General features: G+C 35.2%; 1 protein-coding gene across 2 annotated transcripts; it reads right to left on the reverse strand.

Moving 5' to 3' along the window:
• Positions 1 to 5,852: 5,852 nt before the first annotated feature.
• LOC138704558 (1,5-anhydro-D-fructose reductase-like) lies at positions 5,853 to 24,605 on the reverse strand. 2 transcript variants are annotated; one of them, XM_069832587.1, is made up of 8 exons: positions 24,578 to 24,605; positions 18,973 to 19,136; positions 15,909 to 16,076; positions 15,474 to 15,674; positions 13,453 to 13,706; positions 11,358 to 11,514; positions 8,063 to 8,160; positions 5,853 to 6,385 (listed from the first exon to the last, which is right to left on the reverse strand). In XM_069832587.1, exons 2-8 carry the CDS (start codon positions 19,042 to 19,044, stop codon positions 6,343 to 6,345), a joined length of 993 nt encoding a protein of 330 aa, XP_069688688.1. In that variant the 5' UTR covers positions 19,045 to 19,136; positions 24,578 to 24,605; the 3' UTR covers positions 5,853 to 6,342. The 2 variants fall into 2 exon arrangements, with proteins under 2 accessions (XP_069688688.1, XP_069688687.1); XM_069832586.1 differs by lacking the exon at positions 24,578 to 24,605 and adding an exon at positions 24,506 to 24,575.
• Positions 24,606 to 25,021: the final 416 nt, after the last annotated feature.

Below are 25,021 nucleotides of genomic sequence, written 5' to 3' on the forward strand. Positions count from 1 at the left end.
TATAGGTTTAATACAAAAAAACACTAAATTTAAAGCAAAAAGTTTGTTAAAAGTCACTGTTAGGTTGAAAATTCCCTCTATTTGCCACCAATCACTGTCAAAATCCTTTCATTTGTGAAAATGGATATATAGGATTTCGAATTTATAGGATTCATACACTAGAAAAATCGCAACGAGGATGCGAATGTTCTTTAATCTAGGTCACATTTGGCGATTTTTTCGTTGGTAGTTAATAGTTCCAAGTTCCCGCTGATAGTAAAATTGCTGAGATAATCCTTGTCACATTGCGAGTTCCCGGGTAGTAAAGAAACTGACATAATAATTCTTGTCACATTGCGAGTTCCCGGGTAGTAAACAAACTAACATAATAATTCTTGTCACATTGCGAGTTCCCGGGTAGTAAACAAACTAACATAATAATTCTTGTCACATTCCGAGTTCCCGGGTAGTAAACAAACTAACATAATAATTCTTGTCACATTCCGAGTTCCCGGGTAGTAAACAAACTAACATAATAATTCTCGTCACATTGCGAGTTCCCGGGTAGTAAACAAACTAACATAATAATTGTTGTCACATTCCGAGTTCCCGGGTAGTAAACAAACTTACTTACTTACAAATGGCTTTTAAGGAACCCGAAGGTTCATTGCCGCCCTCACATAAGCCCGCCAGCGGTCCCTATCCTGTGCAAGATTAATCCAGTCTCTATCATCACACCCCACCTCCCTCAAATCCATTTTAATATTATCCTCCCATCTACGTCTCGGCCTCCCTAAAGGTCTTTTTCCCTCCGGTCTCCCAACTAACACTCTATATGCATTTCTGGATTCGCCCATACGTGCTACATGCCCTGCCCATCTCAAACGTCTGGATTTAATGTTCCTAATTATGTCAGGTGAAGAATACAATGCGTGCAGTTCTGTGTTGTGTAAATTTTTCCATTCTCCTGTAACTTCATCCCGCTTAGCCCCAAATATTTTCCTTAGCACCTTATTCTCAAACACCCTGAACCTATGTTCCTCTCTCAGAGTGAGAGTCCAAGTTTCACAACCATAAAGAACAACCGGTAATATAACTGTTTTATAAATTCTAACTTTCAGGTTTTTCGACAGCAGACTGGATGATAAGAGCTTCTCAACCGAATAATAACACGCATTTCCCATATTTATTCTGCGTTTAATTTCCTCCCGAGTGTCATTTATATTTGTTACTGTTGCTCCAAGATATTTGAATTTTTCCACCTCTTCGAAGGATAAATCTCCAATTTTTATATTTCCATTTCGTACAATATTCTGGTCACGAGACATAATCATATACTTTGTCTTTTCGGGATTTACTTCCAAACCGATCGCTCTACTTGCTTCAAGTAAAATTTCCGTGTTTTCCCTAATCGTTTGTGTATTTTCTCCTAACATATTCACGTCATCCGCATAGACAAGAAGCTGATGTAACCCGTTCAATTCCAAACCCTGCCTGTTATCCTGAACTTTCCTAATGGCATATTCTAGAGCGAAGTTAAAAAGTAAAGGCGATAGTGCATCTCCCTGCTTTAGCCCGCAGTGAATTGGAAAAGCATCAGATAGAAAATGACCTATACGGACTCTGCTGTATGTTTCACTGAGACACATTTTAATTAATCGAACTAGTTTCTTGGGAATACCAAATTCAATAAGAATATCATATAATGCTTCCCTCTTAACAGAGTCATAAGCCTTTTTGAAATCTATGAATAACTGATGTACTGTACCCTTATACTCCCATTTTTTCTCCATTATCTGTCGAATACAAAAAATCTGATCAATAGTCGATCTATTACGCCGAAAACCGCACTGATGATCCCCAATAATTTCATCTACGTACGGAGTTAATCTTCTCAAAAGAATATTGGACAAAATTTTGTACGACGTCAACAAAAGTGATATTCCTCGAAAGTTACCACAGTTGGTTTTGTCCCCCTTTTTAAAAATAGGTACAATTATGGACTCCTTCCATTGTTCTGGTACAATTTCCTTTTCCCAAATAGCAAGTACAAGTTTATAAATTTCGTTATATAATGCACTCCCACCCTCTTGTATTAATTCTGCTGGAATTTGATCGATACCTGGAGACTTGTACTTTTTCAGATTTTCTATCGCAATTTCGACTTCTGAAAGCGTGGGTTCGGGTATAAATGGCTCAGCAGTTTGTATTTCAATTTCGTCCCGATCATTTCTATTTGGCCTATGTACATTTAGTAGTTGCGTAAAATAGTTTTTCCATCTGTTTAGGATTGATGGAGAGTCTGCAAGCAAGTCACCATTCTCATCCTTGATCACGTTTACCCTTGGCTGATATCCGTTCTTAAATTCCTTTATACCCTTATATAAATCTCGAATGTTTTTATTCTTACTATTTGTTTCTACCTCATTCAGTTTTTCCTTCAAGTAACCTCTCTTTTTATTCCTAAGTGTACGACTTGCTTCCCGTCTTTCATTGAAATAATTATCTCTCTTCTCCTCAACTGGATCCTGTAAGAATTTCAATTTTGCCTGTTTCCTTCTTTCTACTACCATGCAACAATCTTCATCAAACCACGGTTTCTTTTTCCTAGTTTCATAATAACCTATGCTCTGCTCAGCTGCAATTTTGATACTATCTCTGATATTTTCCCACACGCTATTAACATCTAATTCTTTCTCAACTTCGTCGGAACTTTCTAAAGTGGCAAACCTATTCGAAATTTCGACCTGATAATTTTGCTTAGCTTCCTCGTCCTTTAATTTCAAAATATTGAATTTAGTAATATTAACTTGTTGCTCTACTCGCTTGAGTAAACAAACTAACATAATAATTCTTGTCACATTGCGAGTTCCCGGGTAGTAAACAAACTAACATAATAATTCTTGTCACATTCCGAGTTCCCGGGTAGTAAACAAACTAACATAATAATTCTTGTCACATTGCGAGTTCCCGGGTAGTAAACAAACTAACATAATAATTCTTGTCACATTCCGAGTTCCCGGGTAGTAAACAAACTAACATAATAATTCTTGTCACATTGCGAGTTCCCGGGTAGTAAACAAACTAACATAATAATTCTTGTCACATTCCGAGTTCCCGGGTAGTAAACAAACTAACATAATAATTCTTGTCACATTGCGAGTTCCCGGGTAGTAAACAAACTAACATAATAATTCTTGTCACATTGCGAGTTCCCGGGTAGTAAACAAACTAACATAATAATCCTTGTCACATTGCGAGTTCCCGGGTAGTTAACAAACTGACATAATAATTCTTGTCACATTGCGAGTTCCCGGGTAGTAAACAAACTAACGTAATAATTCTTGTCACATTGCGAGTTCCCGGGTAGTAAACAAATTAACATAATAATTCTTGTCACATTGCGAGTTCCCGGATACTAAACAAACTAACATAATAATTCTTGTCACATTGCGAGTTCCCGGGTAGTAAACAAACTAACATAATAATTCTTGTCACATTGCGAGTTCCCGCTGTTAGCAAACAAACTAAGATAATCCTTGTCACATTGCGAGTTCCCGGGTAGTAAACAAACTAACATAATAATTCTTGTCACATTGCGAGTTCCCGCTGTTAGCAAACAAACTAAGATAATCCTTGTCACATTGCGAGTTCCCGGGTAGTAAACAAACTAACATAATAATTCTTGTCACATTGCGAGTTCCCGCTGTTAGCAAACAAACTAAGATAATCCTTGTCACATTGCGAGTTCCCGGGTAGTAAACAAACTAACATAACAATTCTTGTCACATTGCGAGTTCCCGGGTAGTAAACAAACTAACATAATAATTCTTGTCACATTGCGAGTTCCCGCTGTTAGCAAACAAACTAAGATAATCCTTGTCACATTGCGAGTTCCCGGGTAGTAAACAAACTAACATAATAATTCTTGTCACATTGCGAGTTCCTGGGTAGTAAATAAACTGACATAATAATTCTTGTCACATTGCGAGTGCCCGCTGTTAGCAATCAAACTAAGATAATCCTTGTCACATTGCGAGTTCCCGGGTAGTAAACAAACTAACATAATAATTCTTGTCACATTGCGAGTTCCCGCTGTTAGCAAACAAACTAAGATAATCCTGGTCACATTGCGAGTTCCCGGGTAGTAAACAAACTAACATAATAATTCTTGTCACATTGCGAGTTCCCGCTGTTAGCAAACAAACTAAGACAATCCTTGTCACATTGCGAGTTCCCGCTGATAGCAAAGTAGCTGAGATAATCCTTGTCACATTGCGAGTTCCCGGGTAGTAAATAAACTAAGATAATCCTTGTCACATTGCGAGTTCCCGGGTAGTAAATAAACTAAGATAATCCTTGTCACATTGCGAGTTCCCGGGTAGTAAATAAACTAAGATGATCCTTGTCACATTGCGAGTTCCCGGGTAGTAAATAAACTAAGATAATCCTTGTCACATTGCGAGTTCCCGGGTATGAAATAAACTAAGATAATCCTTGTCACATTGCGAGTTCCCGGGTATGAAATAAACTAAGATAATCCTTGTCACATTGAGAGTTCCCGGGTAGTAAATAAACTAAGATAATCCTTGTCACATTGTGAGTTCCCGGGTAGTAAATAAACTAAGATAATCCTTGTCACATTGCGAGTTCCCGGGTAGTAAATAAACTAAGTTAATCCTTGTCACATTGCGAGTTCCCGCTGATAGTAAAATTGTTAAGGTATTCCTTGTCACATTGCGAGTTCCCGGGTAGTAAATAAACTAAGATAATCCTTGTCACATTGCGAGTTTCCGGGTAGTAAATAAACTAAGTTAATCCTTGTCAAATTGCGAGTTCCCGCTGATAGTAAAATTGTTAAGGTAATCCTTGTCACATTGCGAGTTCCCGGGTAGTAAATAAACTAAGTTAATCCTTGTCACATTGCGAGTTCCCGGGTAGTAAATAAACTAAGTTAATCCTTGTCACATTGCGAGTTCCCGCTGACAGTAAAATTGCTAAGGTAATCCTTGTCACATTGCGATTTCCTGCTGATAGTAAAATAGCTAAGGTAATTCTTGTCACATTGCGAGTTCCCGCTGATAGTAAAATAGCTAAGGTAATCCTTGTCACATTGCGAGTTCCCGCTGATAGTAAAATAGCTAAGGTAATCCTTGTCACATTGCGAGTTTCCGCTGATAGTAAAATTGCTAAGGTAGTCCTTGTCACATTGCGAGTTCCCGCTGATAGTAAAATAGCTAAAGTAATCCTTGTCACAATGCGAGTTCCCGCTGATAGTAAAATAGCTAAGGTAATCCTTGTCACATTGCGAGTTCCCGCTGATAGTAAAATAGCTAAAGTAATCCTTGTCACAATGCGAGTTCCCGCTGATAGTAAAATAGCTAAAGTAATCCTTGTCACAATGCGAGTTCCCGCTGATAGTAAAATAGCTGAGATAATACTTGTCACATTGCGAGTTCCCGCTGATAGTAAAATAGCTGAGATAATCCTTGTCACACTGCGAGTTCCCGCTGATAGTAAAATTGCTAAGGCAATCCTTGTCACATTGCGAGTTCCCGCTGATAGTAAAATTGTTAAGATAATACTTGTCACATTGCGAGTTCCCGCTGATAGTAAAATTGAAGGGCCCCCTGCAAAAAGGAAGTGACTCCACTTTTTTTCAAATTAATGTTTTTCTTGTTTCATACGTTAAAAAATATGCTCGATCTTTTAGTGCAAGAGCGGTGTGATTCCGAGCATTTGGTAGTTAGTAAGTTACAGTGGAATTGGAGCTGAGCTTTCAATCTTTCCGTTGCAAAAGGAGGCAGTTTCTGGTGCTATATATAGGATGGAAGTGAAATAGCCTTGCAGACACAAAAAGAAAGAGATAAATATCATGGAAATCATAAAGTGTTTATTTGTGAGTTATATTACAAAACTCTAATTTAAAACATCTATTAAATACACGTTGCTTTTACAAAAGTAGTGTGTATGTAAATAGGCCTACTGTAATTGTATTTACATTAAGATTCGGACACAATACATTGTTATATAACTTTATAGAACTTATTTAAAAATATTATTTTTGAAATATTGAAAATCGATAATGTATAACACACTAATCTTCAAATTAAGTTACAGTGTTTTTAGTCTTTTGTAAATAAAAAGATCCACGATGGTGAAATACTGCGAGTATATTATACATACTATGTAATTGAATCGCTAAAAGAGTCATTGTACTGTATTATGGTATAAAGAGAAAATAGAAAATGAATTATTTAGATTTCATCCTGTTTGACACCGATATTTAGTTCCAGCGGAATGTAACACGTAGTAAATGTGGCAAGGAAGTAAATTCTTCATTGTAATGCATTCTTGAATCAATTAATAATGCTCTCCGTAAGGAAATTCTGGATGTTTGAGTAATCTGCAAGAACAAAAGAAAATCATTGTGTTTTCTCGCAAAATTAATGTGAACACACAAGAAAAACACTATTGTTGAGGAACTAGAGTTGCTATTATCTAACCGAGCCAAGGACTATAGGCTTACTAATGTATCACTACGCCGTGATAATCAGAAAATCAAGTACGCATTAATGTAGAGGTATATTAGGTTTCTTTTAATCTAGCATAATGGTTAATTACATTGCAGTGATTTGAATTGACATAACATTTGTAAAAACGTTAGTTATAATGAAATATTTACGGGACTATATTTTGTAACGTATATTGGCTTTGGCTTTCAACGAATTTAAGATCAGTCAGTGACGCCATATTGTTTTGGTTTAGTATGGTTCTTGGCTTGGATAGATATTAGAAAAATGTGCTCAATGAATACAAACTTCATCATGTATAATACTGAACACCTTTCGTTCCTGCAATGCTGAATAATTTATTTCTTAAATATAACTTTATTTGTTTTCTAATATTATATATTTAAATATTGTGAAGAATTTTTCTTAAAGTTAATAAGTTGTTGTTTCTTATAATTTAGAATATTTTTTTAAAAAATAAACATTCATCAGTAATATAAAAATAATTAACTTTGAAGTGATTATAATATCATTAAATGTAGCATCAGTGTTACTTTGCGAGATTTTATAATTCTCTTTTATTGAAATGTTTATTTAAACGGTTTCTAATTCAATTTTTTAAGGATTACTCATATTCGCGAGTTGCTTCGATACTCTTTTGTGAACCGATTTAAGATAACAGAAACCTAAGTTATTTTCTCACGATATCATTATCTTTGAACTTGATGTCAACAATGACGTTTTCATATGAATTAAGTCTGTTTGGTTGAAATAGGCTGATGAGAGCAATCTTTAAGTTAGAATGACTGATTATTCCTTTATGCTCGACCATGCCGAAATGTAGTAATTATACACCTGGTAGCAGACCTTTAATGCATGTCATTAAAGTACACCTACTCATTAAAGGTCAGGTCTTTCAGCCAATGACGACTCAGGTTACAACTGTTCAGCCAATGACAGGTCAGCTTTCTACCGTTATAAAATCGCAAGTATCGATTATTCTCGGATATGCAATCGAAAGAGAATTAGCGAAAAGTCACGGAGGCTGGAAATCCAATACTGTCGCAGAAGGTTATGTTCTGTTACTATAATAATTAGCGTTAATTGTAAATATTATTCAAATAAATTCAATTTGTCATCTCGTTTTTCAATGTCTAATTTAATTTCAATGTTATCTCTGTAGGTTCTTATGGCCTAGCAAGGTCAATGTGAACATCTGTTCCTCGGAAAAAAAAAATCAATACTTTCGCGTCTGCGCACATCTCACAACATACGGGACATCAGCCAAGGTCAGATACAAAGAAAATTAATAATATCAAGTTAGAAATATGGTCGAGCATAAAAAGTCGTATGAAACTCGCCTGTAATGGTAATTAAGAAGCTCGTATGAAATTTATGAAACTCGCTTGCGCTCGTTTCATAAATATCCATACTCGCTTCTTAATTACCTTCATTATAGGCTCGTTGCATAATGTACTATTATTTTCCTGATTTTGTGAATTCTTTTGCACCTTCCACTCTGATCGTATACACCAAAACGTTAAAGTGTAATAATTGTAATGAGAACTCACTCTTCGAAAACATCCATTTTAAATCTGCGTCCTGCTTGTCTTTTATCTAACGAATCCAGTTCTTGCATATCCTCTTTTGTCAGCTCAAAGTCAAATACCTGTAACAAAGATTTACATGACATAAATTGTAACGTATAGAAGTACCTATAGAAGCCAAAGAATCTTAAAAGCTACTACCAGCTCCAAACAAACTGGGAGCCTTAACTACATTATCAACGAAATAATTTTTTTAACACATGCCACATTTACAATCTGTCTACAAGAGACAATAAGTAAATATTATAAAAGAATATGACATGAGTGGAGATATTATCCCATGACAACACTCCAAAAGAAAAATAACAATGTTTCAAATAGCTGTACTAAAATGAATGGAAGGTCAAGAGCATTGGTCCTTTTAAGTCTTCTTATTGTTTGACTATTATCCAGCAAATTTAATGCATGATGATTCGGATGTTGATTTAATCGGTGCAGGTATTTTTTGCTGAACTTAGAGATTTCTTCTTTTACAGTTGAAATGTTGAGGTCACGATGAATGACATCATTTCGTACATACCATGGTGCAGTGACAATGGAACGTAAAGTTTTAGACTGATACCTCTGCAGTATTTCAATGTTTGAGTTGCTAGCAGTTCCCCACAGCTGGATGCCGTATGTCCAGATTGGTTTTAGTATGAGTTTATAAACAAGAAGATTATTTTCTAATGACAGTTTTGATTTAGGTCCCAATAACCAATAGATTTTTGATGTTTCAAATTTAATTCTTTACGTTTAGTTTCTAAGGGTGCTATTCATAGACATTTCGCTAGCCCGCGCTACGAGCGTGCTAAACAGGATTCATATCATATCATATCGCTGACACTGGTTTATGAATACGAAAAACGCTAGTTTGCTGATCATCCACCGAAAGCCCGCGCTAAGAATGTCTATGAATACGGCCCAATATGTTTACGCCATGTTAATCGGCGATCTAAATGCATACTAAATATTTAACATCCTCTGCTTCGGGAAGTTCTTCCTTGTAAAGTGTTACAGGAGGACAGTTTTCAATTCTGGTTCCGAAAGTAACATGAACTGAGTTTCTGTGCACTCACTGTTGGATGCCTGATTGTTTGTCAACCCACTTTGAGGTATGTGAAGATAAAGGGAAAAATTGAGTCGGTGTCGGGCAGAGTTCCTGGGTAGCTCAGTCGGGAGAGCATTGGTGCGTTTAATCAAAGGTCCCGGGTTTGATACCCGGCCCCGAAACAATTTCTCCCTTGAAATTATTCAAAAACACTATATTTATTGTATTGTATTCATCTGCTATAGACAGTGTTTCTCAACCTTTTTGATGCTGAGGCCCCTCGGTAATTTAATGCGCCCCCTGGTCTAAAAATCTGGTTTTGGGTTAGAAGAGAATGTGACATTCAATGAGAGATAGGGCTTGTGTATGTATAGATAAGGAATTAAAATTTGGAGCGAGTCTTGATGGGAGTTCATCTGTATGTAGGCAACAATTTCACACGACTGTCCACAAGTAGCATAATATATATAGTGGCTCTTATTTACTGCACACATGCAGTATGTTGTAAGCGAAGCTTTTACAATATGGGAGCTCCAGAATTTAAGGCTCATTCACAATGAAAATTAAACATAACGTAAGCGATAACTTAAGAATATAAACGTTGCGATAAAATCAAGAAGTCATACCATCATTCACGTTGGGAACATAAACATAACAGCAAATATACTTGGTAACCATGGAAACATAACAACGACGCCATTTCCTCATATTCTGTCGTATACTTCAGCGCTCCACGATTGTGTTCTGTTTGCAAATTACGTAAGCCTAAGCATGAAAGTTTGGAGTTTGCAAACTTTCATGTTAACGTCTTACGGTAATGTTTATGTCAGTGGTTATGTGAATCATTGTGAATGATCCCTTTTGGTAGCCTGGGCGCAAACTTCTGTGTTTATGTTAGGGTTATGTTTAATTTTCATTGTGAATGGGCCGTTATTTCCGTATTTGTACATGTCTACAGTTCGATACAGCAGTTCTAATATTTATCGCAACAACGAACGAAAAGCAGACAAATTAATTCTACATCTCTCTATCATTCTGCTCTAACGAAAACATGTTGCCTTCGTTAGACAGGAGGGGGAGGGGAAACTTCGTAGATAATATCAATTTAAAAACAAAATAATTTAATTATGTTTTTATACAATGCAAAACAGCCGGGCGTTTAAATATTCACAGAACAAATTTAAAACTATTACTAAATATTACTTTGTTGGGTGCCCCGTTAAGTACTCTTTGGCCGCCCCTCGGTTGAGAATCACTTATAGAAATTTAAATTAAATTATGGTTTATTTAACGACGCTCGCAACTGCCGAGGTTATATCAGCGTCGCCGGTGTGCCGGAATTTTGTCCCGTAGGAGTTTTTTTACATGTCAGTAAATCTACTGACATGAGCCTGTCACATTTAAGCATAATTAAATGCCATCGACACTTGGGCCGGGGTCGAACCCGCAACCTTGAGCACAGAAGGCTAGCGTTATACCGATTACGCTACGATTAGAAATTTAAATTAAATTATGGTTTATTTAACGACGCTCGCAACTGCCGAGGTTATATCAGCGTCGCCGGTGTGCCGGAATTTTGTCCCGTAGGAGTTTTTTTACATGTCAGTAAATCTACTGATATGAGCCTGTCGCATTTAAGCACACTTAAATGCCATCGACTTGGGTAGGGATCGAACCCGCAACCTTGAGCACAGAAGGCTAGCCTTATAGGCCTACCGATTACTCTACGATTAGAAATTTAAATTAAATTATGGTTTATTTAACGACTCTTGCAACTGCCGAGGTTATATCAGCGTCCCCGGTGTGCCGGAATTTTTTCCGCAGGAGTTCTTTTACATGTCAGTAAATCTACTGATATGAGCCTGTCGTATTTAAGCACACTAAAATGCCATCGACTTGGGCCGGGATCGAATCCGCAACCTTGAGCACAGAAGGCTAGCGTTATACCGATTACGCTACGATTAGAAATTTAAATTAAATTATGGTTTATTTAACGACGCTCGCAACTGTCGAGGTTATATCAGCGTCGCCGGTGTGCCGGAATTTTTTCCGCAGGAGTTCTTTTACATGTCAGTAAATCTACTGATATGAGCCTGTCGCATTTAAGCACACTTAAATGCCATCGACTTGAGCTGGGATCGAACCCGCAACCTTGAGCACAGAAGGCTAGCATTATACCTGTTACGCTACCCAGGCCGACACTTTTATAGACAATAGCAGTTCATTCACCTGGAAGTTCTCCTTGATACGATCTGGTTTCACACTCTTGGGGATGACGACAATATCCCTCTGCATGCAGTGCCTTAGAAGAACCTGAGCTGAAGTCTTGTTGTGCTGTTTAGCTATCTTGCATACTACGGGGTCATTGATAAGATCCGGGACTACACTGAAACATAATTGAGAAGTTTGTTTTTATAGTTCAAAGATAGGATATAAATGGGGCCAATTAAGATATCTGATGAGGGGGGGATTGAATCCTAGATTGGTACGTAACTCATTTACAATCAGTTTTATTGTAATCATATTGCTATAGTTAAAAAAAGAGGTTTCTGTTTCTCAGAAACATTCACTTGAAGTTCACACAACTGCCTTCATATTATCAAAGTTTAAATTAATATTCACTAGCCATGATTCGTTAAGAAATTGCGGGTAAATTTCGTGTAAAACCACAGCGCGCTACGACCGGTTTTATTCATTAGAAAGTAGACACTGAAACTTAACATATTAGCCTACTTTATCCCGTTTTTTCCTTGGAAAAAATATGGTAGGCTTATAGGTAACTAAATTACAATATTATAGATACCGTATTTTCTATAATACCCCGCGCGCTCTTTTTTTCCCGAAATATACAAGTAAAAATACGGGTGCGCGGTTTATTCGAAATTAAGTTAGCAACATTGCTGATTTTCCTCCTGCGCAACTCCTAACCTATACGCTGCCTCCGTGGTCTGTTGGTCGGCATGCTGGCTTCTAGATCAGGAGGTCCCGGGCTCGCTTCCCGGGCTCAGCTCTCAGTGAATTTTTCTTGAAGAAGAAGAATTCCCTGGGTGTCTAGAGTCTGGAAATTTGTATGAATGTGAGTGTGATTGTGAGTGTGCCGGGTTAATATTAATTAACCAATCATCACAAATATAAAAATATATCAGGACTGTCGCTGGGCAGTAACCTGAACACATGTTTCAGCGTCGCATTGTTGACAAGTAACTCCATCTGTTAGCACAACCATAAAGCAGCTAATAGATGCTATAGAGTTACCAACAACGAAAAAAAAAAAACTCCTAACCTTAGATCATGTATACCCAGATTGCTCGGGGTTATAGTCTTTGGCGGTAACAACTTTTGTCATGTTTACTATGCTGCCATCTAGTTGTTACATAAGGAGTCATGTCATAACTCCCATTTTTTTTTAATTGTCATGATGTTGATTTTTACGTAAGATTCAGCCTTATATATAAAAAAGGCGCTTACTTTAAAGTAATATAAGGAGATATTAAAATTATTTTTGGTTCCAACTTAGTTATCCTTTTCTTGAAGACATTTAATTAATCAAATTTCGCTTGAGGTAGCCAGAGCTCGAATGAGAGGGTTAGGATGATACAGCAACTTTCGAGAAAATTCTTTTGATGAAATCATAAAATGATTCAATTTGTAACATATCTTGGAGCTGTGTATTTGATGTGGTATAGTCAGCACCAGTGACTTAACTCCCATTTGAATTGCATTAGCGACTGTACTGCCATCTCGTATTCGTTTACGGTGGACGGGTAGCGATCCTGGCGGTTGTTCTGTTCAAAGTGCAACCGATTTTAACATAGGAATGAGCAATCTATATGTGATCTGTGTCCTAACATGGTAGCACATGCTATTTTCTTCCCACGCGGGTATTTCAATTTTTAACATTATTAATTACATTTAGATTAGCAGTACATGTGTCAGAATGTCAGTGTGATGTATTTATAGTTCGTGCGTCTTATATTTTCAATTCTGAAAATGAGTAGGCCTACCATTAAAGTTATGGGATTGCGATCCTTTACTTGCAGCGAAAAACTTAAAATTAACTGAATTGAATTTGTGTTTAATTGTTTTTAATATTTGTCGTGGATATATTTGTTGGATGTTTTATATATATATATATATATATATATATATATATATATATATATATATATATATATATATATATATCTTTGCCTTTCGAAAGTGGGGTGCGCGGGTTATTCGAGGGCGCGGGTACTCGAGAAAATACGGTCTATTTACGTTATTTATGCGAAGCTCTTCACAAATTCTTGTGTTATTCATTTGAAATTACTGAAATGATATTTACGCCTCTGGTAATCCTCGATCTTTCATCCATTGATTCATTCCAGGAGATCCAATCGGGGCGTATGCACAGACTGTTATGTCGAGGGCCTTGCAGAAAGCCACCAACTCCCTCTGTTGGAAATACACGTTAAGTTCCACTTGAAGATTTGCTGGACGGATTCGAGCAGCTTTCACTATTCTGGCAATCTGACGTGAATTGAAATTTGACAGTCCAATAGATCGAGCCCTTCCAGCATCGACTTGAGCTTCCATTGCCTGCAGAAATCAACAGTTATGCAGAAAAATGAACGTATTAGGTTGACATAAAGAAATCATGGATTGAAGAATTCAAAAAATAATTTTAAGGAAACAAAATTGTGGTTATTTTCAAAGCTAGAAAACGGTACATCCTATGAGAAATCTAGACTGTAAGAATTTTATGTATTCCTGAAAACAATCTTTGTTGCTTTACAAAAAACACATCACCAACTTGATGTAAATTTGGATTTTATGTTTTATATTTCGTTTGCCAACTTTTAAACTAACCACTTCCTGATCGCTAATCTTGTTTTTTTATAATAGTGGCATAGTCTGACCAGATTTTATTGTCACCAATTACTTGAAAACATCGTGGTGTTAATTTTTTGTGATCATTAATTTTTGGGCTGTTCAGAAAGTAATATACCACACATTCTTAATTTCTCTAACGGTTGGTAATGGATGTAGGTTAGCGGCATATTTGAAAAAGTAGTTGTGCAACTCCGATCTGTCAGAAAACTGCAACAACTGAATTTTTATGCAATGAGTCACCATCATTTTCTTTTGAAATTCTGAACAGACTTCGTTTATATTAACTATTTATTAGGACGCTTATCTTGAAGATGTAGTGCTAAAACATTTAGCTTCACATTTTGAATAGCAACTTTTAGTAAAATATATTTTTTGCATAATAATAAATAATTTATTATAGAATATTATATACATCAGAATTCTTTCCACCAATCTTAGTATATAAGAAAATCTAGTACAGGATTTATCACGTAAGACGCAGCCGCCTGCCTACATCCCCCACGGCACGTCTACCGCAAATGCCTAGCACAGTTGCCGCGTCGCGATCCGGCTTGTCTCCCCTGAGTTTTGTGTAAGCTAAGAAGTAATGACTAGATTAAACTTGCAGTGGAGCGTCTCGTTTAGGCACAGTGAAAACGTAAACAAAGTGCAGGTAACGTGTGGGGGGAGGACGAGCCGTACGATAAACACGTGGGATGCACAAGGTTTTAGTTACAACATTTATGGCGAAACATTAATTGAAATTATATTTTCCAAAAACACACAAAACTAAAGAACATTTGAGAATAAGGTTTTTAGGAAAATATTTGGGGCTAAGAGGGATGAAGTTACAGGAGAATGGAGAAAATTACACAACGCAGAACTGCACACATTGTTTTCTTCACCTGACATAATTAAGAACATTAAATCCAGACGTTTGAGATGGGCAGGACATGTTGCACGTATGGGTGAATCCAGAAATGCATATAGAGTGTTAGTTGGGAGACCGGAGGGAAAAAGACTTTTGGGGAGGCCGAGACGTAAATGAGAGGATAATATTAAAATGGATTTGAGGGAGATGGGATATGATGATAGAGACTGGATTAATCTTGCACAGGATAGGGACTGATGGCAGGCTTATGTGAGGGCGGCAATGAACCTGGGGGTTTCTTAAACGCCATTTTGTAAGTAAGTAAGTAAGTAAGTAAGTAAGTAAGTAAGTAAGTAAGGCATTATAAAAATGTAGATATTATTGAATACGTATATGATGTATTAATAATAATAATGATGATGATAATAATAATAATAATAATAATAATAATAATAATAATAATAATAATAACTTTATTTTAGGCCGTAGGGCCTTCTCTTACACTCAACCAGTTTTTAATCCAGAGTTATGAAAAAAAATTATTTAATACTATAGTTGGTTTATACATTTTATGATATGGAAATATTTTTTTTATGTCATAGTTTATTTTAAATTTACTGTACCTTCCATAAGCTGATGATATCCGTTGCATTATCGATAGCGAGAGCTCCCGTCGCATCTCTCGGCCAAGCTTCGTCTCCCATATCTTTGAATCCAATAGGACTATGAATCAAATACAAATCAACGTAGTTCAGCTGGAGAGCTTGTAAGGACTTTTTTATGTACTTCTCTACTGATTCTGCATGGTTTCCGTTTGGTGGGAGCTAAGAAGAAGAAAATTAACATTTTTTTTTTTGTAGCGAGTACCAATAAAATCAAAATGAAAAGGAATGTTAGATGAAAACTTTCAGCTAATGAGTTTATTGATCAACGAGAATCGTTAAGAAAAATAATGAACACTAAATTATTGCAACAATACAAGAGGCTTGAAATTGTAATTGAAGCGTACTTTAATATAACACATCAAAATTAAGAAGGTACTGAAAATTTATGCTTACCTTTGTAACAACGAAGATATCTTCTCTTTTGAGCTTCCCAGAATCAAACCATTTCTTCAGAGCTTTCCCAATTTCAGCTTCATTATTATACCTGAAGGCCGTGTCTATGTGTCTGTAGCCCAGCTCTAAAGCAGCATCAACAGCTGTAATCACTTCTTCAGGCTTTGACTGTTGAGAGAGAATGTTATAATAACATAGTATTAAGATTCGTTTTCGCTTTTAAAGTTTCCAGATTCAGTTGCTCAAATACTGCATTAATATCGCAATAAACAGTAGGGTAAAGGTGCCTAATTCCGTGATGCCCCTAATCCCGTGATAAAATTTCAATTGACTGCCATGGAGTTTTGATCTCTGGCTTTCAAGTTTTTGAAATACCTAAGAGATGCCAGGAGATGTCTTCTTTTCAATTCTATTGACTACCCGCCTTTTGAATAGAAGCAGTCGACTGCAGAAGCTTTTGTTCAGTGAAAGGTGGTTGACCAGTAAGTTCTTCTTTCTCTTGTGACCGCTCCTGAAGAAACATTTTATATTTGAGGTAGGAATTAATATAGCATTATAAAAATGATATATTACTGTAGATTATAGTCAGTTGAATCAATGTGTATGATTATTTAAACATTGTGAGACAATAACAATGCTACAGGAGCTTTCCCATTTTCGGATTTATTTTCATATTTCTCCTTCCTAGCTCACTCGACCAGTGATGCCAACGCTAAATTGTAAAATTAATGTCTATGAAAGAAAATAGTTCGTGAAAATAATAATAGAAATGTTATAGAAAACATCAAATTATAATTATAATTATCATAAAATAATAGGTCATGTATTTAGCTTAATTACTGCTGTTGTTAGGAATATAAATAATGAGAAATAATTGTGTTATAATTCAATTTATTCAAATTTAATTTTGTATTGAATTTAACTTTCAGTTTATTTTATTCATAATATATTAATATGTAATATGTATTCTTATAGTTACACAAGTATTTTCTATTAAATTTGTCACTTAGGCCCTTTTTCTATGTTGTAATTTCTTGCTTAATCCATATTAAAACAATATACCATGAATTGAAAGTGTTTTTCCAAATACACGTTTGTTTTCTGAGTAGTTAATGAGGATTATTTTTAGTATCACGGAATTAGGATATCACTCACTCAAGTAGGAAACCACTATCACGGAATTTGGAGCCACTGTATAACAATGAAGAGTCATATAATATAATTATATCAAACTTGTGAAACTGTTAACACTGAATGTTGTAAAACTGTAGCTAAAGGTCCAAAGAACATCATTTTGGTGTTATTTGAAATTTTTTATTACAATTTTGGCATAAATATAGACTTTATTAAATATGTCACGGAATTAGGCAACCTTACCCTACAATGAAATATTGTAAGAATGTCTAACTTACTAATTCTTGCAATTCTCTGTTTTTATAAAGAGTGTATCGCAATTAATCATTATTGAGTTTACTAGAAATAATGTTAAATTTGGACCACATTTTATTCGAGCTTGTGGCTATTAATACATGCTTCTCTTTCTTTCAACATTTTCCATTTTCAGACTGATTTTGATTTTTAATACATAAATTATTTATTGATAATGTATCTTGAAATGGTGAAAACTGAATTTTGCTTTCTCATTTGCACAGAGATTGAAGAAACTATTGTGATGCGTAAAGCAGTATCTATGGATTTGTACATAGCCTACACAATGCGCGGCATCTTAGACATCATACCGGCATTATAATCGGTCGTAGCACGCGTGTTTAGTGGGGAGATCCGACCGCTCTCTCGCACGGAAGGAAAATGAATCGGCGGTGAATGGCGGTGATTTTGGCCTATAGTCCCATACAAAAAAATGCTCCGATAAGAGTTAATAGGAAAACTATATTTTGATCATACTTTTTACTAAAGCATATGTTGATAATCATGTCCACCTTTCTGTAGACTATACAATAATTACATCAGTGTAGAAAAATCTGAAACATCTGCTGCAACTGTCTCTGATTTTACTAGATATTCGAGAATAGATTATTCGATTCTGCCCGTCACTAGTTTAAATGTTTGTGATATTTATCTATGGGAGAATTTAAAACAGGAAGTCCATACCTGTGGAGTAACGGTCAGCGCGTCTGGCCGCGAAACCAGGTGGCGCGGGTTCGAATCTCGGTCGGGGCAAGTTACCTGGTTGAGGTGTTTTCCGGGGTTTTCCCTCAACCCAATACGAGCAAATGCTTGGTAACTTTAGGTGCTGGACCCCGGACTCATTTCACCGGCATTATCACCTTCATTCCATTCAGACGCTAAATAACCTAGATGTTGATACAGCGTCGTAAAATAACCCAATAAAAATTAAAAGGGGAAGCCTATGTGAACAGTTCACACTCTCTTGAGGAGCTAGGGAATGAAATCGGACGAGTACTGAGTGGAATAATAGAGAGTTGAAGAAGATGTTTCAGAATTTTCTACACTGTCATTCTTGTATCTATAAAGGTGAACATCATTTTCAACATATCTTTTGGTACGGTATAAGGTAAGATTTTCTGATTACCTCTTTACAGACACATCTCGCTAAAAAAAATTGTAAAAAATTGAAATTGTAAAAATTGTAATTGTAATTTTGACTTGTTCCACATCTTAAAGCTTCATTGCTAATGTAAGATCTATGGAATTTACAGTAATAAAGGGAAAAAATGAAAAAAAAGGGACTATAGGCTTACATCACCGCCATTCATTGCCGATTTGTTTCCCTCCTGTGCGAGAGAGTGGTAGGATCTCCCCACTAAACACGCTCTCTACGACAGGTCGTAATACCTATAGTCGCTCATGCCGCGCACTCTATTTCCAAAATCGCTGATACATAAAAAGTTACGTTTGTCATTATATTTAATATTAGAAGTTAAAACATACAGAACTAACACGTTATTTCAATATAATCTACAGAAGAATAAGAGATTACCTGCAGAAGATACCGATAACATGAAGTCTTTTTTTTTTTTAATCTGACTGAATAGCAAAAGTGATTCAACATTAAAAATGATCTTCTTGTTGATTCACTAACCTGCCAAGTACCCAAGCCCACAATGGGCATCTTCTGCCCATTGTAAAACGTCACGCTGGGTTGTGTTGTCATTTTGAAGATCTGACTGTAATATCTTGGTGGAGGATTCTGGTTGTGAGTGCAAGATTATTATTTCTCCACTCCTTTTATAGTACTCGTTGACTCTGCAATAAAGTGTTATGAGTTTCAGATAAGAGGTTAAAGATTAGAAGTTTGCGAAACATTGTGAAAGTATTAAATACATTTCTGATGAACAGTGTGTCCAACTGTAGCGGAATTACGCTATGTGTAGCGAAATTTGAGGCTTCGGGAGACATAGCGACGATGATCGACATCCTCTCGAAATGTAGCGGAATTTAAAAAAAAAACATCCATTTTGGAAGCCAAACTTCCCAAATAAATTTTATTAATTTTTCTATTAAATTTTGCGTTAACTATAATGTTCCCTGAGAGTTGGCTCTGTCTTGTGATCACAGGTAGAAATAAAAACATCAGTGCTTTCCCAATAGTAGCACAGAAATAGACTGTCATCTGCCAATGTACTAGAATATAGGCCTAATTGTGCTAATAATATACAAATAAGAATTTCATGTGCATTGTGTATTACAGGGACTGTAAGTAAAGAAATTCATTAGAATATTCTTATTAGGCCTACATGTATTCCAACGTTACATTTAAATGTTGTAGTGTGTTATTACAAGGAGAAAAATAAATTAATCAACTTACTTTCATACTTGTCTTTAGGCCTATAAAATAAATATGTTTTAATGAAATACAAGTACCGATAATATCATTAGGTCCTATTTATAACGTATTTCTGTTTACAAAGTAGCCTACGTCTTTATTAAAGTTTTAGCATTTCTGAACAAATATGAAATAAATGAACATAATTCATAGGTCACCGGACGTTCTCTTTTGTCCGGACATGTCCTTTTTTTTTGGGCCTTTTCCCTGGGTCCGGGCAGATTTTGAAAAATCAAGAAATATCCTCCTTTTCGTAACTTGTATGCTTGATATTTTGAAATTATTTGATTTGACACCTTTTTCAAGTAATTTGCCTGTAGATGGCAGCGGCATCGACGGAATATACTTTTTGCCAGCGATCATAACTCTCTTTGCTTACAAAGTAATATCACAGTCTACTATATACAGTCACGAAGCTTGAGTTTTGAGGGTGCTAGAAACAATAGACTGTGACGGTACTATTTTGCATTGCCTGTAATGAGGCGATATTAGCGATCCTAATGGTGAGTAACTATCTAATGTTTACATATTTACTACGTATTGAGCTTCGCGACTATATATACTAGACTGTGGTAATATTAAATTCACATTTCTTGCGGTCTTTTTTTATGTATTTTGATAATTATTATAGTTCCCTTGGCTTTCATGTATAATTAACTGTAAAATCATTTTATATTATTAAGTTTTATTATAAGTATACTGTAATAAAATAGGTATTGACATAATTTTAAGTATAATTAGGCCTGAGTCTAAATGTAAATAGATATTTTCTGTCCTCTTTAATAATTATAGTTCCCTTGACTTTATAGGTAGCTAACTTAAAATCATTATTATCAAGTTTTATCATAATTATTTAGTAATATTAACGTACTTTTAAGTATGATATAAGCCTAAATCTGTACTGTAGGCCTAAATATTTTGTAATAAAATAGATATTGACGTAATTTATAGTATAATGTAGGCCTAAGTCTAAATCTAAGTATATATTTTCTGTCGTCTTTTTCCGAACAATTTCCTCCTTTTTTAAGCTTTGTGTCCTCTTTTTTATCGATGTGAATCTGGCCACCCTAATAATTCACAGCTTTGATTTTCAAACAATACAAATTATGCCAGGAAACAAATGTAAATAGATATTTTCTGTCCTCTTTAATAATTATAGTTCCCTTGACTTTATAGGTAGCTAACTGTAAAATCATTATTATCAAGTTTTATCATAATTATTTAGTAATATTAACGTACTTTTAAGTATGATATAAGCCTAAATCTGTACTGTAGGCCTAAATATTTTGTAATAAAATAGATATTGACGTAATTTATAGTATAATATAGGCCTAAGTCTAAATCTAAGTATATATTTTCTGTCGTCTTTTTCCGAACAATTTCCTCCTTTTTTAAGCTTTGTGTCCTCTTTTTTTATCGATGTGAATCTGGTCACCCTAATAATTCACAGCTTTGATTTTCAAACAATACAAATTATGCCAGGAAACACAATACAACTATTTCTGTAATGCCTGAAACATATTTATGATTGGTTTATATTTATTCAGTGCCCACAATCGTAGCGGAATGTAGCGGAAATTTGACAGCTCCTTAGCGGATTTCGTGTTTGTAGAGTTGAGCACACTGCTGATGAATCACCTATTACAGCGTCAGAAAATTCGATGTAGCGTATTTCAAGGATAGACAAGACTAAAATTTGAGTCTTTGCCTATTTTCTGTCAAATCGATATAGAGTAAATTCATTTCATTCTGTGGATTGTACATAATGATGATGATAGTAATAATAATAATAATAATAATAATAATAATAATAATAATAATAATAATAATAATAATAACATTTTTGTTACAGGTTTTAGTTTAAGTTATTGCTAATAACGGAGAAAAATGTGCTTCAGGCATTGAGATAGTCTCATTTAAGCGAATCCCAGGGCTCATTATTTCAGAGTTAGAGATGAAGAGAATACAGGGTGGAAGTGAGATAGCCTTGCAGATATTCAGAGCGAATAGCTCATGTTATATGTAATAAAAAAGTGTAATATATTGGCGAAAAGTTCAGTTTTCTCACAAAAAGTTTTTTCCCAAATGTTTAACACCCTCTTACTCGGTAATTATTCGAGTAGGATCGGAATTTTTGTCCACATCGATGAGGAACCTAATAAAGTATAATTTATCTTTTTGACGTATTTTAATAGCGTGGACGGTTTTCGTGAAAATTTGTAAATTTAATAAAAGAACACTAATATGAAGCCACTAGCGATGCGATCAGTTTGCAACATTGTAGCCAGAAAGGAATATGGAAGGTAGTTCACTGAGACAGACAGACCTGAGTTCGTTGACATCTTACATCTGTATTACGAGGAAAAAGAGGGGTGTATTAGCGGCGATGTTGCCAGTCTGCTGAAACTTCCAACTCAATTTTCTTATATGTATTATACAGGGTGGTTCAGTGACTATATCATGAACTCTTAGGGATAATAGAGGAGACAATATGAATAACTTTCATATAGGAATCTATGTCCGGAAACATTCTGTTTTGTTCTTACGAGCCTAAATATGTTAGTACAACCAGCTAGAATTGAACTCAAGGTCATCCTTTTGAAGTTTGGTTGCAGACGAACTGTTCCTGCAAACGTTGGTGATTTCTCATAAACATGGTATAAACTAGTTGGCATCGCAAATGATATTTTCACTGATTAAACCTTGCAACTTTCCTTATAATAATCTAAATTGGAATTTTCAAGTTAAAGAAACGATAAAAAAAAATCTGTTCCTCCATTCACTGTTTGAGTCACTTAAGAAACTTCTTGCCCCAGCAACTAAAACTTACCCTAGTACAAACCCTAGTAATGCCGCACTTCGATTATTGTGACGTTTTGTTAAGTGACCTAAGTTCTGAACTATCAGTCAAGTTACAGCGAGTTGAGAATATGTGCGTCAGATACGTATGCAACATCCGACGATATGATCACATATCACCGTCCTTCGCAAGTATTTCGTGTCTCCGACTTAAAGAACGTAGAACTTTACACTCTTTGTCATTATTCTTTCGAATTCTGCACACTTCAACACCAATTTACCTTTCGTCTCGTTTCTCTTATCTATACTGTAACCACGACGTAAATACCAGATCACTTATCTGTGGCACGCTAAGTATATCTCTTCATATAACATCTCGTTATTCATAATCTTTTACAGTATCCACCTCGCGACAATGGAATTCCCTGTCACAAAGTATTAGGGGCTGCAAGACAATAAACACTTTTAAAAACAGCTTAAAAGATAACCTTCTTAGCATTTCACTCTAATCATACTGACTTAAACTATCACTGTCTACATTGTTACTCCTTCCTTTAGACATGCATCCTGATAGTGCTGTATTTTCAAAATTGTCTCATAATAATCTCCTTCTATTATCTAACATTATTTGAAATATATTAACATTCCATGTATTTTAGCTTAATTCTGCTACATAGGCCTAGTTTGTATTTCAGTGTTTAATTAATAGTTCATAGTATTTTGTTGTTTAATTCGTAAATAACTCTTGTACACATGTAGCTCTTATCTAAATCAAATTGTTGAATTCTTTGTAAGTTGATACATATGTATGTATACTTTTTGCTGGTTGGGTGGAAGAGAAGGCCTTACGGCCATAACTCTGCCGGCTAAAATAAATTATTATTATTATTATTATTATTATTATTATTATTATTATTATTATTATTGTATTGTTTTTTGCTCTTCCATAAATGACATGCATATCAGCAAGTTGCGAAGAAATTTGTAAGATTTAATCAGTTAAAATATAATTTACGATGCCAACTAGCTTATACCATGTTTATGAGAAATCATCAACGTTTGCAGGAACGGGTTGCTTGCAACAAAATTTGAAAAGGATGTCCTTGAGTTCGATTCTAGCTGCTTACACTGACTAACATATCTAGGTTTGTAATTACCAAACAGAACGTTTCCGGACATAGGTTCCCATATGAAAGTTGTACATACTTGTCTCCTCTATCATCCTTAAGAGTTCGTAATATAGTCACTGAATCACCCTGTATTATATCGTTGACTTATTTTTATAACCTAGTGACTGTATATTTTGAGAAAATTGCCCAAAAGAGCAAAATAACTTCTATTCTTTTTATACCCCAGCTAACAACTGTTATGCATTTGTTATTTATAAAATATAGAAACATTTGCATACTTACGGGCTGTTCTCAGCAGACACGTTTTAAAAATATATACACAGATTTCAAAATTCCGGAAAAATTGGACTTACGCAGTTTTTTAAGTTAGCCGACAATGTGTACGACCTCTGATTGAGGTTCTGGCTGATATGTACATCTATTATATTATCTGTCAGTGCATCTTAGTTGACGATATGTGTCAGAGGAAGAATACATCTGAAGTCTGATTAGTGAAATATGATTTGGAATGTATGCAATGGAGGGAAAAAGGTACTGGCCACACTACCCATTATCTCCTGACTTAGTTGCATCATTAGGTGTCACTTCTGAGATTCCATCTAGTCTTCGGACTATTGACGTGCATACATAGGCCTATGTAATAAGCTGCGCATGCGTAAAAAGTATATTTCGAACTTTTTTCTTCCATGTTATATAATCAAAACGTATTTGTAACGTCTACAAAGAACTAAAAATGTTCTGTGTTCTTAGCATCCTATGACGTATGCATTTGTCGAAGTTACTATCCTATAGTTAGTTGATAATTGATATAATGCCCCCTGTTAGAAAGAACAGTAAAAATGATCGTAAAAACATCAAACCTTAATTTGACCTTGTAAGACCAACACCAACACCACCTTTAGGAAGACAGCTAAAGCTGCACGTTTACTTACACGAGACAAATGCTGTTTTCACGCGCTATGACATAATTGGCTGCAGACGCTGCAGTGCTGGGCATATCGGCAGAATTGCCAACACGTCAAATCAAATGTCACCAAATAATAATACAAAAATCACCAGAAAATCACCAAAATATGAATTTTATTAATTTTACTTATGTCAGATTGATTGATATTTGGCATAAAATTGGTGTTGAATCAAGAAAAATAAACTTACGGAAAAATGGACTTGAAAGTAAAATGAATATTTATATAAATTAAAATTCTTCTCCACTACATTCATCTAGTAACTTCAAGAAACCAACTTCATAACAAAAAGTTACTAGATTTTTAATAAGAAATTTGTAAAAAAGAAAAAAATAACTCTTTGATGAAAAAATAATTTTGACAGCTTTTTAAATGCCACGCCCCCTTACAGATTTATTAAAAGAGAAAATA

Source organism: Periplaneta americana, chromosome 8 (genome assembly GCF_040183065.1).
Source record: "Periplaneta americana isolate PAMFEO1 chromosome 8, P.americana_PAMFEO1_priV1, whole genome shotgun sequence".
Classification (NCBI taxonomy): domain Eukaryota; kingdom Metazoa; phylum Arthropoda; class Insecta; order Blattodea; family Blattidae; genus Periplaneta; species Periplaneta americana.